The sequence below is a fragment of the Nilaparvata lugens genome, chromosome X, assembly GCF_014356525.2.
Source record: "Nilaparvata lugens isolate BPH chromosome X, ASM1435652v1, whole genome shotgun sequence".
Taxonomy (NCBI): domain Eukaryota; kingdom Metazoa; phylum Arthropoda; class Insecta; order Hemiptera; family Delphacidae; genus Nilaparvata; species Nilaparvata lugens.
In genome coordinates this window covers 1,259,327-1,277,094 of record NC_052518.1, presented here as the reverse complement: position 1 = coordinate 1,277,094, position 17,768 = coordinate 1,259,327, and the positions used below count along the sequence as shown (strand labels likewise).

At 32.9% G+C, this 17,768-nt stretch overlaps 1 protein-coding gene across 1 annotated transcript in view; it reads left to right on the top strand.

Moving 5' to 3' along the window:
* Nucleotides 1-17,263: 17,263 nt before the first annotated feature.
* Nucleotides 17,264-17,768, top strand: part of LOC111045068 — a 32,013-nt gene continuing 31,508 nt past the window's right edge. Inside the window, exon 1 of the mRNA XM_039441414.1 lies at nt 17,264-17,539. Within this exon, the coding sequence (XP_039297348.1) occupies nt 17,407-17,539 (133 nt within the window). The 5' untranslated portion in view covers nt 17,264-17,406. The remainder of the gene's footprint in view (nt 17,540-17,768) is intronic.

Genomic DNA, 17,768 nt, shown 5'->3' with positions numbered 1-17,768 from the left:
TATAAGTGAAGTGTTTTCTAATAATACCAGTATATTAACTAGTAAAATTATTTCTGTTGCATGAATATTTTACTAACATGCTAGTCCGTGAACTAATAATATCAGTTTGTTTTACAAAGAACTGTTGAATCAACCCATATTATTAATACACATACGGTTGCCAAAAAGTATAAAATAGTGATATGACTTTTCCTTATTACCGTTCACGATCAGGTGACTAATATTTTTTGTGAAATAAAATAACTAATAATAAGTAGAAGTTAAATCTGTTTCTTGATGAAACACACAGTGCCGGTTGTACAGAAGCCGGTTAAATTTTAATCGTGATTAATTCCACGAGAACTAATCAGATCAAAAAGGCCTTCTCTGATTGGTTCTCGTGAAATTAATCATAGTTGAAATTTAACCAGCTTTTCTGGAACCGGGCCAAAATATTAAAACTTGTATTTTGGTATTTTTCCACACTCAACGCATGCAATAGGTCCCAGATGTGAAATTAATAAGTTTTCATAAAGTATTGAAGATCATTAAATTTACGGGCTGTGAACATTAATTAGGTACCTCAATATTCAATAATATCATGTTGATGATTAATATTCTGTGTAGCACTGATGATGATATAGTTGTACACATCCATATTATTTTAATGAAATTAGCTACTTGAAATTTCCACAAATAAACAAGAAACTAGATTCTACTTATTCCCATGAAAACATGGTTGCGACAATTTCAAGTGATTTTATTCATCATGTCAATAAAATTGTGCTGCATAAAACTTGTGATTTGGATGGAGTTAAGGTAACAGACAAGTAGAATCAATAATATCATTGAATATAAACTTTATATTTTCTTGGTATTTTAAACAATGTTGAATGTCATTACAACATACAGGACAGTGACATGACATTTGATTTGTCAATATTAACATTCAACTAGAAATAAATCGAAAAATACTATAATAGCTTATAGTCAATAGGTAACTTTATACCATATTTCAAACATATTTACAATCGACTCTCAATATTATAATGCACACTTAATTTATTTTTTTTTATCTATAGATAGAATTTATAAAATTTAACTTGTAAAGACGTAATCAATCAGTCTATTTGATAGGGAGTGCAAACATAAGCATCTTGAAGAAATACTTGATAATTACAGTCGACTCCCTCTATACAGTGTTCTGAAAAAGGTGCCCATAAGTCATAGCGTGATTCCTCACATCAAAAGAACAAAAATAAATTCTAATTAACATTACAACATACAGGACAGTGACATGACATTTGATTTGTCAATATTAACATTCAACTAGAAATAAATCGAAAAATACTATAATAGCTTATAGTCAATAGGTAACTTTATACCATATTTCAAACATATTTACAATCGACTCTCAATATTATAATGCACACTTGATTTAAATTTTTTTTAAATTGTAATCTATAGATAGAACTTATAAAAGTTAACTTGTAAAGACGTAATCAATCAGTCTCCTAAGCATAAACATTCAAAATGGCCAACCAATCTCATTTGCTGATGATACCACGCTAATCTTTTCAGGTAAAAAGTGGGAGGAAACTAGAGCTGCAGCTGAGAGAGGAATCGCGGATGTCAAAGCTTGGCTTGACTACCATACCTTAACATTGAATCATAAAAAGTCTTCTTTCATGACATTTACTCCCACTACCTACATCAATCCAGGAGGCTGAGGGGCGCAGTGTACCTGTTTACAAAAGAAAAATAGTCCAATGGCTATTCAACATTGGTAGGGATGCTTCGGAGGCCCTTGTCAATTCACCCTACACCTAGGTTTTGTCTTGGATATTTGTCTACAGATATTTTTCATATTGTTATAAGCCATTAGTTTTTCCGTGTTTCGTTATTTTTTCTTTTTCTCTCTCTCTTAGGGAATTAGGGAGTTAGGGAGTTAGGGTTGTGTGGCAGAGAGGACCAGGAGTCCTAATTCCGCCCTAATAAAGGCATATAATCAATCAATCTTTCTTGCTTGTGTTTAGTTTCTTGTTTTTGATGCAGCGCTCTATTAACTCTTTCGACCTTATAGCACCAACCCATATCAGTAATAGATTTAACCTATTTTATTTTCTACATTTGAAGTTATTGTTTAATTGAAGTTCATTTTTTTTTAGAAAAAAAGTAAAATTTAAAAGTTTTTCAAGAAATGATTTCGATTATCCTGTATTTATTAAGGCTTTTCTAGATAGGAATTCTTTCCCCACACACGGATTTATAGTCTAAGTGGGGAAATATATTTCCTGGAATTGTTTTGCATAACTATTATTGTTATTATTATTATTATTATCATTATTATTAGTCTATTTGATAGGGAGTGCAAACATAAGCATCTTGAAGAAATACTTGATAATTACAGTGGACTCCCTCTATACAGTGTTCTGAAAAAGGTGCCCATAAGTTTTTAAACAATGTTGAATGTCATTACAACATACAGGACAGTGACATGGCATTTGATTTGTCAATATTAACATTCAACAAGAAATAAATCGAAAAATACTATAATAGCTTATAGTCAATAGGTAACTTTATACCATATTTCAAACATATTTACAATCGACTCACAATATTATTTATTTATTTCATAAAAACATAGAAAGGCTCACAGACAAACTCCAGTACGAGCCCTTATGACACATTTGATAGTGTAACGTTACAATTAAAAAAGAAAATAAGAGAAAAGAAAATAATATCGCAATTCATTAAATATTCACAATTCAGTAGGCTATAACTAATAAGATTAGAAGAGAACGATATAATGGTCAGATTCAGAAAGTTAGTAAAAGGGTATAGGATGAAAAATATTCAAATAAAAAGAAAGAAGAAACAGTTGAAAAAAAGGAGAGTTAGTAGAGCTCAAAAATAATAATTTATTCATCAATTGAGCAGCATAATTTTCACAAGATTTTTTGAATGTATTGAAGCGGTCATAGAAGGGGTTAAGGAATGGGTTTAGTCTATTGTACAATCTCATTGTTCTATTCAGGTAGGAATTGAAATGGTGAACGGTTTTGACAAACGGTATCTGGAATAGCATATTAAGCCTTGGTCTATTGCATGGAACATGGAAATTTAACGAATTGATGAAATCTGGCATGAATATATTATTATTTAGAATTTCATATAATAACATTAATGCTCTAATGGATCTTCTGGTTTTCAATTTTTGGACTTTAAATGTTGACCTTAAGGTTTCGGTGGAAAAAGCTATTGGACAAAATGTATTATACGTTTTGAAATAAAGATACCTCAATAACTTATTTTGAATAATCTCCAAATCATTTACGGCAGTGCTCTGTGATGGCTCCCAAACAAGTGCAGCATACTCTAGCTTGCTCCTCACTGTTGCATTATAAATATTCAATATGACCTCACATCTAGTGAAGGGCTTACAATTACGAAAGGGAAACCCTAGTGATCTATTGGCCGAATTCATGACATGAGCCATTATAATGCACACTTAATTTAATTTTTTTTAAAATTGTAATCTATAGATACAACTTATAAAATTTAACTTGTAGAGACGTAATCAATCAGTCTATTTTATAGGGAGTGCAAACATAAGCATCTTGAAGAAATACTTGACAATTACAGTCGACTCCCTCTATACAGAGTTCTGAAAAAGGTGCCCATAAGTTTTTCAACAATGTTGAATGTCATTACAACATACAGGACAGTGACATGGCATTTGATTAGTCAATATTAACATTCAACTAGAAATAAATCGAAAAATACTATAATAGCTTATAGTCAATAGGTAACTCTATACCATATTTCAAACATATTTACAATCGACTCACAATATTATAATGCACACTTAATTTAAATTTTTTTTAAACTGTAATCTATTGATAGAGCTTATAAAATTTAACTTGTAAAGACGTAATCAATCAGTCTATTTGAGTGCAAACGTAAGCATCTTTTATTTTCTTGGTATTTTAAACAATATTGAATGTCATTACAACATACAGGACAGTGACATGACATTTGATTTGTCAATATTAACATTCAACTAGAAATAAATCGAAAAATACTATAATAGCTTATAGTCAATAGGTAACTCTATACCATATTTCAAACATATTTACAATCGACTCACAATATTATAATGCACACTTAATTTACTTTTTTTAATTGTAATCTATAGATAGAACTTATAAAATTTAACTTGTAGAGACGTAATCAATCAGTCTATTTGAGTGCGAACATAAGCATCTTGAATAAATACTTGATAATTACAGTCGACTCCCTCTATACAGTGTTCTGAAAAAGGTGCCCATAAGTTTTTCAACAATGTTGAATGTCATTACAACATACAGGACAGTGACATGGCATTTGATTTGTCAATATTAACATTCAACTAGAAATAAATCGAAAAATACTATAATAGCTTATAGTCAATAGGTAACTTTATACCATATTTCAAACATATTTACAATCGACTCTCTATATTATAATGCACACTTAATATAAATTTTTTTTAAATTGTAATCTATAGATAGAACTTATAAAATTTAACTTGTAAAGACGTAATCAATCAGTCTATTTGAGTGCAAACATAAGCATCTTGAAGAAATACTTGATAATTACAGTCGACTCCCTCTATACAGAGTGTTCTGAAAAAGGTGCCCATAAGTCAGTGCGTGATTCCTCACATCAAAAGAACAAAAATAAATTCCAATTAACATAGATCCGAAAATGCTTGGTTACCAAGTTATACAGGGTGGAAGATTTCGTCTGAATTTCTGTGCCCCTGCTGAAACGAAGCCCTACGGGTATTTGTTGGCTGTTAATTAAGATGTACAATTTAGCGTACTTTATGTAAAATGAACTGAGAAATTGAAAAAAACCTTTTCCAGATCTGTAGCTACAGTAATTTTTAAGATATGTGACGAAAAACGCGTAACTTGGTCCCGAAAAAGAAGTTCCTTCAAGGTTTGAAGCAGATTTACTATGTTGAATGTAAAAAAAACACGGAATAATTTTTCACAGAACTTGTAGAAAATTTAATTTCGAAGAAAAAGATGTAGAATAAGTCTATAATAGACAAACGCAAAATTAAAAAATAATCCTTAATTACATACAAAACGCTTGAAAAATGGGTAACTTAAAAGATTTTGTCTGTTTTTCATGCGTTTTGTATCTAATTAAGGATTATTTTCTGAAGGTTGCGTTCGTCTATTATAGACTTATTCTGCATCTTTCTCTTCGAAATTAAATTTCCTACAAGTTCTGTAAAAACTTATTCTGTGTTTATTGTACATTTAACACAGTAAATCTGCTTCAAACCTTAAAGGAACTTGTTTTTCAAGAACAAGTTTCGCGTATTTCGTCACATGTCTTAAAAATTACTGTAGCCACAGGTCTGGAAACAGTTTTATTCAATTTTTCAGTTCATTTTATATAAAGTACTCTGATTTGTACATCTTAATTAACAGCCAACAAATACCCGTAGGGCTTCCGTTTCGGCAGGGGAACTGAAATTCAGACAAAATCTTCCACTCTGTATAACTTGGTAATCAAGCATTTTCGGACCTATGTTAATAAGTACTTTTTTCCTTCTTTTGATGAGAGGAATCACGCCCTGACATATGGGCACCTTTTTCAAAACATAATTTATAATAGCTTATAGTCAATAGGTAACTTTATACCGTATTTCAAACATATTTACAGTCAACTCTTTATATTATAAGGCACCGTCAATATTTATAATAATTCTAACAATTATTGTTACTATCTATAGATACAACATATAAAATCTAACATAAAAATATAACTCATAGAGAGCAATCAGCCTATTTGAAAGAGAGTACAAACATAAGCATCTTAAAGAAATACTTAATAATATTACAGTCGACTCTCTATATTATAAGGCACCCTCAATAATTATAATTTTTATGATCTATAGATACACACCATATAAAATCTGACATGAAAATTTAAATCGTATAGAAGAGAGCAATCAGCCTATTTGAAAGGGAGCGCAAACATCTCAAAGAAATACTTAATCATTTATCCTATCAATCTCTAAGGCCCGGTTGCACAAAAGCCGGTTAAATATTAACCGTGATTGATTTCTCCTGAACCAATTGGAGAAGGTCTTTTTGATAAGACGTCTTATTGATTGGTTCCCGTGAATTAATCACTATTAAAAATTAACCGGCTTCTGTGCAACCGGCACATGTCGTGACGAAATAACTTAAAAAGGGTACTCACAAATTTAAATTATCTACTGAATGCTCGAATTAAAATAATCGGCAGGGAGGCAGGTGAAATTCATAATGAAATTTTACTTTCATTTTAATGTCTGTTGATGTGAAATAACTTTGTACTATGGACTAGTCCCCTGTTACATTATGAATTGATATTATTTCACATTGCTATGTATTTTTGGCGTTAAAGTGTTTATTTGGCGTCGAAGGGTACTCAGATTCATTTTATTTTCATTCATATTCAAAAGTAGCCCTAAGGAAAAAAGACAATTTAAATTTCTCTTGGTCCCTGTAATTTATTCTTAAAAATCGACTGTAATAGACACGGCCCATTCACACTGAAATTCGATGTCAGTAATACCAGTAGAATTACACAGTTGTTTCCAATCTGGCACCAACTTTGTAACCACCATGTATGATTTTGTGCTCGAATAGAAGTTACTGTAATGTGTAATAGAAAGAAAAATAAAAATCTTAGTACGCTTTTTGAAATATTTAATCACAACATGTTTCGGACATTGATGCCATTTTCAAGTGATATAAAGTAAATAAATAAATAAATTTATTTATTTTATTTATTTATCTATTGTACAAAATACTACAATCATAATATAATTATGACATTGAAGGAAAAACTAGGCTGAGCCTGTACTATTTCTCTCCACAAATTTTGATAAAAAGTTAATGTTGTCCAAAGGTTGAGGTTATGATATCACACACTGCTTCGTCACTTGATTTTTGGTCCAGGAATAATGATTTGATGATTTTGAATTTTGAAGGTTGACATTATTCTTCAAATAAATCACAGAATGTATCACAATGAATAAAAAATTTAAGAAATATTTTACTTATTTTATAAATTTGGATACAAAATCACAAACCTACCCACTCTTGATAGATAAATACTGCTAGAAGATTCTTATGGCATCAATGTCCGAAACATGTTGTGATTAAATATTTCAAAAAGGGTACTAAGATTTTTATTTTTCTTTATATTTCTATAGAAGTAGCCCTCTACAGAGAAGAGTGTAATGTGTAATGTATTGTATATCTCCTACTGCATTTCAGTTTCATTGCCAAACTTTATGATTTAATAATAATTATAATAATTTATTAATACATTTAATAATAATGGTTATCTTTCAAACATAATTACAGCAAATTACTCATCATTTACGAAGTGTATGTAGATGCTTGGGAACATTTCAAGTTTTTAAGAAATACTGATATGAGACATACTTTTATACTTCATGTGATAGGCCTACTTATTGGTAACTTTTATTATAAAAGACTAGTTAAGACAGTCAATTTCGTTAATAAAAGTGAAAAATAATAAGTAAGATAATAATAATAAAAATAATAAGTGAGACCATTCCGTAATAAAAGAGATCAAAAAATTACTTTAAGGTACAAAAAGTGATTAATCACTGACTGGTAATTGCTTTCTCAAGCGCGACGAGACTGACTGTATGCCACCAGATCCTGGAATGCCTCAACAAGAAGGTGTGGAGAAGATGAAACCATAGCCATCCACCCATCTGTCTTTGAAACAGCATTGGCATTTGTGCTTATGAATTCAATCGTATGTTTTTTTAGGTTTTTTGCGCCATGTTTATCGGCAAAAACGAGTATGGAGGCCGCATTATCAATCGACAATCTTTCAAAAAGCACTAGCTCGCACTTTGCCTTCAGTAAATCCAGTTCATAAATGTTCGCTGCAATCAAGAGTTCAAATGCCAGCATTTCATTATTATTTAGGCCGTTACAGTCCACTTTCCCTGTATATATGAACCTCACCATCTCTTTCAATGCACGAAACTCTATTTTGTCAATTTCATATACGGGACCATCACTAAGAAGCGCAAACTTTCTAAACCCCCAGGCTGTACCCACCATGAACTTGTGAGGCTTACCTGTTGTGCTTTTAGCAAATTCCTCCTGTTTGTTGTTGAGTAAAATGAAATCAAACTGTGCCGTTATTTCTTGTTTGTGACTAGCCAATAGGGCTAGGAAGACGGACAGATATCTCTGGTTACCAGCGATCCAGTTAGGGACGAGGCGCAAACGCCATTTCAACTTGTGAGAACGTCGAGGACAAAAGGGCTCCCTCCTCAGCAACCAAATTGAAATGCTCGATTGTCCATTTGAACGTGCACTTATCGAATGTCAAGTTGGTGTTACACCACTGTTCAGCCGCCATCTTGTATGCTGCTTGTAACGTCCTCGCCCTGTAACATAATTACAATAACAATTACAATAGTTGTATCAAACGGCTCGCAAAACTCGAACTTCTGGCCAGGACAATGATAATTCAATTCGAATGATTTATTTGCCAAAATACAATAGTTATTTGTGCAACTAGTGCGCAAAGTGACAGTTTGCTGCACCGAAAGAAACGTTTACGCCCGAGCCGTAGGCGAGGGCGGAATGGTTTCTTGAGTGCAGCAGAGGAACTTTGCGCACGTATTTCACATTAAGTTTTTCCTACAGTTACCATTGAATATGAAAAGTGGGTAATTATGGGTAAAATTGCCTGAAATCCATCAAATGTTTTTCTGTGTAATTTTATTATTGATAAAAACCTTAATTATTGTTAAATTGAATAAAAATGTTGTCCTTGGTTATAATATATAAAAGTAATAATTAGCGCGTTGTGCTTGGTTGCACCTCTGCTCACTATAGCAGCCACAGCAGTCACTGTTACCAACTTCATTTTGATTTTGCTGCACTGTTGCTCCATATAACCTACTAAGTATTTTGCGTTGCCATGTTGCAAATCTGGAGTGCAGAAAAATTTTTCCCGCACTAGAGCGAAAAAGTGATTCTTTGCGTTCTGTAATCAGTGCAGCAATGGCCACTTTTCAACGTAACTGTAGGAAATAATAATATTCCGTTTTTGAACTATTTTCAGTGTCGTTAAAAATAGTTCAAAAACGGATTATTACTTGCAGTTCGTCATGGATAGTGAAATAGATGAGTATAATCATTTGGAGGGTTAAGTAAGTGTAAGAGAGGCGTTCATCTATTGAATTCCTTATTTTTATTTTTTTTCAAGAATTTAAATCAAATAGCTTATCAAGCCATCCTGAAATCATGATAATGGTACAGTAAGAGAGACTACCACTCTACCAGCGTCACAACTTCACGAAAAATAACTATTAGGACTAACGGCTTGAGTTAACAGTTGATTTTGGAACATAAACGCTCTATACCATGAGATATCTTCTTATGCTATCTTCTCTCTAAGGTGTCATTAATATGTGCGATATCTCAAACGTAAGAGTATTCCAACATTTCGTTATTTGTGTTTATTATCTAAAATATCATTTCAAACAATAGTAGCATATTGTCATTTAAAAGCCAAAACCTAACCTTTCGTTTTACCTTTAAAACCTAATTGAACAGAACCTCTTAGATTATGTCCATAAACTAGACAAATTGAAATATCACAGATCTAAGGCAGTCCCGTGGAAGTCCCTTGAAAACCCCTCCAAATTAATGATGTTTCGACTGGAGCTGATAACCGAACGCGTATTATTAAGAATTTAATCTGAATCTCACTATACACTACTACACTCACACTAACGCGACTCAAGTCGAGAAGAGACTGCAACTAGTCTCTTCTCGACGCAGCATGAGTTTTCAATTGTAACTCTCAGACCAGTCGATTCTAGTCTCCGCGACGTCACTATTTGAAAACAAATGCTGCGTCGTAAGGAGACTAGAGTTGCAGTCTCTTCTCGACTTGAGTCGCGTGTGAGCTGAGCCTTAGTGCACTTTACCGGTACATAACCTATGCATTCTACTAGAAACTTCTATAAAGCAAAGTGAGGTATCGAAAAGGCTTCAGGAACACAAGAGGTTCCGTTGTACTCTTATGTAGAGGCTATCAACATTGAGAAGGCTTCTCTGATCACGACATGAATGATGTAAGCTCAATCACACCATCCCAACTGGAGAGGGAGGATGAGCTTCTCAGAAGTCCAGAAAAGCAAGAATCCGCAGGAATGCCTGAGGATGCAATAGAGCAACCGAGCAGTTTGCGGGAGGAGAGACCAAACCTCACCACTGCTCAAAGAAGGGCGGCCATTCAGGCAAAACGTCTTGAAGTTGTGAAGGGGCAAAAATAAAAAACCAAGAGACCAGAGAAGGGTGAAACTCCAGGCACAAATGTGGGTCAAGAGGCTGAGTCGAGGGTGACCAGTCGCCGGGAGCCCTAGAGGCAATATGGCGACCACTCCCTCACGGGAAGGACCTACAAATGAAAGGCCAGGAGTGGAACTCACGTAGGTCACCAGGACCAATCAGTCTGAAGAAACTGCCTAGCATATCTTACTGGATTGCGAGAGACTATAGTGAGGTCCACTTATAATAGCAGTGTTTGATTAGCAATTGTATTGCTATCCTTGTCTATCATTCAACAAAGCAGATAGCGCTATCTCTTTCTCACTTTGCTTTGTTGCCAGATTGTTTTTTAACAACGTGAAAATATAATTAATTAACAAAATATTTGATCTTGATTATAAAAATTCATTATGAAATCATTGATAAATATAATTTCTTGCTTGATAAAATACTAGTAGTTCTGCGAACAGTAGACCTCGCTCATGAATAGCCTACAACTTTCAAACTAATGAGAAGGGCCATTAAGAAAGTACAGTATATTGTGAAGATTTATCCATGACATCTATTATTTTCTCCTTTGAAAGTGCCAAAGACATTGTTTCCAGGGACACCGGACTTATAAATGTCTCTCAAGAAGGTACCTCCATATTGTCCCCATATTTACAATATTACAACTTTTCTAACAATCAATATTATAAGAAATCGGTCAACTGATAGAAAAATGGAATATGCAGTAGACAATTTAGACGATGAATCGTCTCACAGACGATAGTGAGATGGAAAATGATTCTAAATAAGATGGGTTTGTTGGTGACAATGACAGGAGATTGCTAATAATGTTTTTCATGAAAAGTGGATTCAACGTCATGGCGGCTTGTTATGCCTATGCAGAATGTTTATGCTCACAATTCAGTTTCCGATCTCATACTAAAACGAAAACAAGAGCTAAAACTAAGCTGTGATGTCTCCGGCCGGTTCGGTAGGTCTAGAAACTATTAATCTATGAAACAGGGAAATATCGTGTTGAAAAGGGAAGAAATGGTGCAATCAAGTGAGAAGTTTTCTTCAATTAATAAATACAGTATGATTTGGAGCGGCTCAGACGTTTCAAGGTTTACCGCTGACAGCTCTTGTCCTCTATCGATAGCATTCCAACGATGCAATTCATTCAATACGGTACAGCACATTTTAGAGTGGCACAATTTATATTCAATTTATTTTAAAACCGGAGGTCTTATCAAAAATCGTTACACATCGTTACAGTTCTTGTTTCAAAGAACTTTCGTTTTGGCTAATGGTTTTGTCTAATGACAGACAAAGATAGCCTACTTAGTACAGCCAGAAATTTCACACTATAGAGCTTCCTCCATAAAGATCATTTCACACATAGAATGGGTTTGCAAGCCCAATTTTACAAACAAAACTAAAAAATAAAATGCAATAACTAATAGCAGAAGAATTCCACCACTTACTTGAAGCAGGCTTTGAAGGCTGAATACTGACGGTTCTAAGGCACTGTAAAGTGTTACCGGTTCTAAGGCACTTTAAAGTGTTATCACTGAGCACCTAGAAAAAATAAAAGTAATATAAGAATATTTTTCCAATAACCAAAAACATAATAATATCGATTACAATCAATTTGAATAAGAATTTTTAGTTATTCGTTGAAATTCCAAAAACAGTGAAAATTAGTTGATATTAGAGTTTGTTATTGCACCTCTAGCATTCTAGATCCTTTTCAAACCAAGTAAACCAATAAATGTTTCACAATATCATGCATTGGCTAGTTTTACACAATAGGTGGATGAGGATGAGCAAGAACTTTGAAAGAAAAACATTTATATACTAGTGACCCCCTGTGTTGGAGAACTCGCTCATGAACTGAACATGAAGCCAGATACAGCATATTGATTAAATCAATGTCTGTGAAGTGTCTAACATTTCTCATGATAAAGCCTAGCATCTTATTTGAATTATGTAGGATGTAATTAATGTGATCTCTGAAGGTGAGAGATCTGAATTATTTAGAATTAAAATAATTATTTATTATTTTGAATTATTTCGGATGTAATTAGTGTGATCTCTGAAGGTGATTTGAGGACACCCAAATCCTTAATCACATGAACTCTCTCAAGATGCTCATCTAATAATTTATAGTCAGCAAAAATCTGCTGCTGTCTAGTGAAAACAATAAATTTACATTTATTCGCACTTAGTGCCAGACTGTTTCTCTTACTCCAATTATTCAAACTGCCCAAATCCTCCTGTAACATCTGAGAGTCCTGATCATCCTGTATAGTTCCATAGATTTTAACAAACATCATCTGCATAAATAAGACAATAACTGTTTTTAATACACTCTGGAATGTCATTTATACGTAAACGGAACAAAAGAGGCCCAAGATTACTCCCCCGGGGTACACCTGAACCACTAGTAAAACATTTTCATCTGATATTATTGAAATACACAAAGAATACACGCTGAATAAGGTATGAGTGGAAGAAGGAAACCATTTTAGGTGTGAAACCAATAAAGGCAAACATTTTCTGCGGAAGGATCTTGTGGTCAACCTTATCAAAAGCTCTGAAATAATCGAGACAATGTTAAAGCTACTGTAGTGAGATTCACGTTGTAGTCAGTAGAAATAATAGGACGGCGGTGTTGCCACTTTTCCTTTTCAACCGCCTTCTAATAATGATCAATTCTATCTCAAATATATTTTACCCGTCAAGAAAATTTATTTTTCCATGATTTGATAGTAGGCCTAATACATTTTCATAATTGAGACAAAAGATTTTGTAAGTTACATTCTTTCTTCATAACTTGGAATCGATTTGGCAACGGTGCGAGGATGGAACAGGATAGAGCTATTGGTTTTGTCTAATGACAGACAAAGATAGCAAAACAATGCTTTCAGATGCTGAATTAATAAGGTGTTTCTCACTACAGTAGTAGCCTACTTAGTACAGCCAGAAATATTCACACTATAGAGCTTCCTCCATAAAGCTCATTTCACACATAGAATGGGTTTGCAAGCCCAATTTTACAAACAAAACTAAAAAATAAAATGCAATAACTAATAGCAGAAGAATTCCACCCCTTACTTGAAGCAGGCTTTGAAGGCTGAAACTGACGGTTCTAAGGCACTTTAAAGTGTTATCACTGAGCACCTAGAAAAAATAAAAGTAATATAAGAATATTTTTCCAATAACCAAAAACATAATAATATCGATTACAATCAATTCACACTATAGAGCTTCCTCCATAAAGCTCATTTCACACATAGAATGGGTTTGCAAGCCCAATTTTACCAAACAAAACTAAAAAATAAAATGCAATAACTAATAGCAGAAGAATTCCACCACTTACTTGAAGCAGGCTTTGAAGGCTGAATACTGACGGTTCTAAGGCACTGTAAAGTGTTACCGGTTCTAAGGCACTTTAAAGTGTTATCACTGAGCACCTAGAAAAAATAATAGTAATATAAGAATATTTTTCCAATAACCAAAAACATAATAATATCGATTACAATCAATTTGAATAAGAATTTTTAGTTATTCGTTGAAATTCCAAAAACAGTGAAAATTGATAAAAGAATTTTCGAAGTTGATATTAGAGTTTGTTATTGCACCTCTAGCATTCTAGACCCTTTTCAAACCAATAAATGTTTCACAATATCATGCATTGGCTAGTTTCACACAATAGGTGGATGAGGATGAGCAATAACTTTGAAAGAAAAACATTTATATACTAGTGACCGACCCCCTGTGTTGGAGAACTCGCTCATGAACTGATCTTTGATCAGCTTTGATGAGTTGCATGATCTTTGAAATCAACAGCTTGTGATTATTATATACAAAGTTGGTGAAAATTATGAAAACAGTTCAATATTCATTGTACAAGGATAATTTGACAGTAGGTGTTTCATTGAGAATCCTATTCAAATACAAAACCAATCTACTTTTCTGTCGCTTCAAAATTTTGGTCCGCCATCTTCGATCCACCATATGAATCCAACTTAACTTGATTCCAATTTCATATCTTTTAATGGGAAGGTGGTCGGTCATGTGATACATTATTTCGATACAGAATTTTGAGAGAAAACTAATGGCGAAAACCACACATCGATATCTCAAACCGATTATCAGTGAATATATCTAGAATCGTATTCAGAGAATTGTAGAATCTAACAGTTTTTTTTTTTGTAAGAATCAATTTACATGATGTACAGTACAGTGTAGGCCTATATTCTATACAAAGCGAAAAACATATGTGGGATAGTGTTTATTTATCAAAAATATCATTCACTATTCAAATATTCTTGAATCATGAACGTGCGCTAAAACATTCCAATAAATCGACATTCAAGATTTTAAATGAAACATTAAATGTTTCATAATGTTTTTACATTTTAAAAACAACATCCAATTAAGGCTACATAGATATATAACATTTTCTTTATAATCATGAAGAGGACTTAATTAAAATATAGACTATTTTAACTACAAACACAGTATTGATTTTGTTTTAATTGTTTTGTTTTTTTCATGGACGTTCCTTTTTTACTGGACAATCTACAAGATAAGAATTGCGTAACATGTATTGAAAATGACTGTAAAAGATTTTTCAATGTAAATTCTTTGAAGGTTTTTCATTTAAATATAAGAAGCGCTGCGAAAAACTTTAATGAATTATGTGTACTCCTCACAAGTCTGAATATTGATTTTGATTTGATAATTTTGACAGAAACATGCTGGGCACCTGGGCCTCAGAAGACTGTGGTAACTATGAATTGTCTAATTATTGTAAAATAATGAAAGAAACAAAGTATAATAAATGTGATGGCATCATATTGTATAGCCTACATCAGGCAAGATATTCCTTTCAATGTTCTTAATACTGATATTGAGAATACGAATGTCTTAAATTTTGTTATAACCTATGAAAATAATCCTTTTTACTGCACAGCGATGTACAGGTCTCCTAACGATACTGATCCAAATGATTTTTTAGATAGTCTAGAGCTATTCCTGGATCAAACCAGATCAAACAGGAATAGTATCTTAATAGGAGACACGAATATTGACATCTCTGAGGGTAATATGTCCATTACAGGTCATAAATATTTAGATTTATTGTCAGAGCATGGTTTTGTGGAATACCTTCAGGGTTGTACAAGATACTCCTCTATTCGTAAGCCTTGTTTGGACCACCTTTTTGTTAAGAGTCAATCCTTTGTTTTGAGACCGGCTATTTACAGCTCTTCTATTACTGATCATGAAATAGTAATGAGTTCAATCTCGCTTGTTTGTGATGATCGCGCTGGACCAGAAGTTAATGCTCCTGAAAATGATAGAGTTGAACATTTTAGTTGTACTAGATTTTATGAGCAGATGTTCAATGCATTGATTGAAAATGAATCACGGACAAATTTATATGTGGAGAATAATACTTCTAAGGCTTTCACTTTATTTTATAATAGGTTACTGTTATTATTCAATTCTTACACCATCACTAAAGCTGGGAAAATAAGTCACAAATTAATTAGAATCAAGCCATGGGTGACAAATAGTTTGGTCAAGTCAATCAGGAAGAGAGATAAGATGTCACTTAATATTCGTAAACAGCCATTTAATCCACTATTACGCATTACATATAAAAATTATAATAGAATTTTAAAGTCTGTTCTTAGGGCTGCGAAAGAAATGTATTTTCAAAAAAAGTGTGTTGATTGCGGGCTCAACTTAAAAAAGGTTTGGAAAACAATTGATGAAGCTACAGATACTGTCCGGCAAAGAAATAATTTCATTTCAAATATTGTGTCTTTGGATAACCAACATATAAAAAGTGATAGGATAGGGGGGTGGAGATGGCTGAGGAATTCAATAGGCATTTTGCAAATGTTGGTAAAAATATTACAGAAAAAATTAAAAATAAGAGAGATATAAATCATGGCATTAAACACAAAATTAATAGGACTTCATGCAATTCATTTTTAAGTTTCTTACTTGAAAATTATACTATCAATCATCAAAACTTTGTGAACGCCATGCGAAGAAAGCAACAGGTATCAAATCGGTACAAGCCTACAAACAAAATCACATGGTCGGACACAGTTACCGCAGTTTACTCAGAAAATGAAAATATCACATCCTTGAAAATAAGAATTGACATATAGCCAAACTGTATGAGTATAGACATAACCTAAGAGATAATAGAACCTGGAAGGTTTAAAAGGTAAGAGGTAGTTGGAGTATTTTATTTTTGCTTTATAATAGTAATATACTGGTAATATTTCAAATTTTCACTTAATTTGAAAGCAGGAAGCTTGCTTCTAAGAGCATGGTTTTGTTTTATAGTTTGTCTATATGTCACTATTCACTATTACGTGATTTTTGGGATGCGATATTTTGCCTATAGTGAGGTCCACGTTATAATGACAGTATTTGATCAACTTTGGTTTTGCTATCCTTGTCTATCATTCGACAAAGCCGGTGGTACTATCCTTTTATAGGTCCACAACGATTCCAATTATGTTTTTGACAGTGTAGAAATATAATTAATTAATGAAGAGAATCGGCATCGCTATTCTTCTATCTTTATCCACTGCCATTATAACGTGGACCTCACTATACCTGTTCTGCTTCTGTTCAAAATGTTATCATAATGCGCAAGCGCTGATACTGTTAATTGCTACCAACTACGATGGAAAAAGAAAAATAATTATGATAAAATTCTTAAATTATTCAGGAACGTACTAGAAAATTGCTATGTAAGTGATAATTTCTATGTTTATTTGTTGCATTTTTATTATGAAAAGTATATTATTATTAAACTATTATCTTATCCATCAATAGTAACAGCTGATTCCTGGACCGAAGTCCGAACCGAAGCTCACTGCTCCTCCTTGCCATGTATTGTTTGTAGAGTTGTTGTGGGTTGTGGGTTTTATTATTGATAGAGATGCTAAGTTGAATGTAATTAAAGCTTTATTTAAAGGAGTGTTACTTTTCTCAATTTCTGTTAGAACTATTGAAAATGAATCTGAGACTACTGTTCAGTTTTCTAATCTTACCAATATTGGTTCATGTATCGGTATTTGCTGTCAGTTTGGAACCCATAAATGCTGATGTTGTTTTTAAAAATGTCGATCGTTCCGTTAATTGGTCACGTAAGCTCATCATACTCTAGGCTTACAATCTGAATTTCCCAATAAAAAAAAGAATAGCTTCAATTGATTGCTGTCTACTTTACAGGGTTGAGTAATGAAGTATGGATAATTTTGAATATCAGTTATAAACTCAAATTTGAACGAAGATCCTCACAAGGTCCTTGTTCCTCAAGCTGCCTGAGAGTACCATAAGTAAGTCCGAACATTCGCTTAAAATCATGCAAGCTAT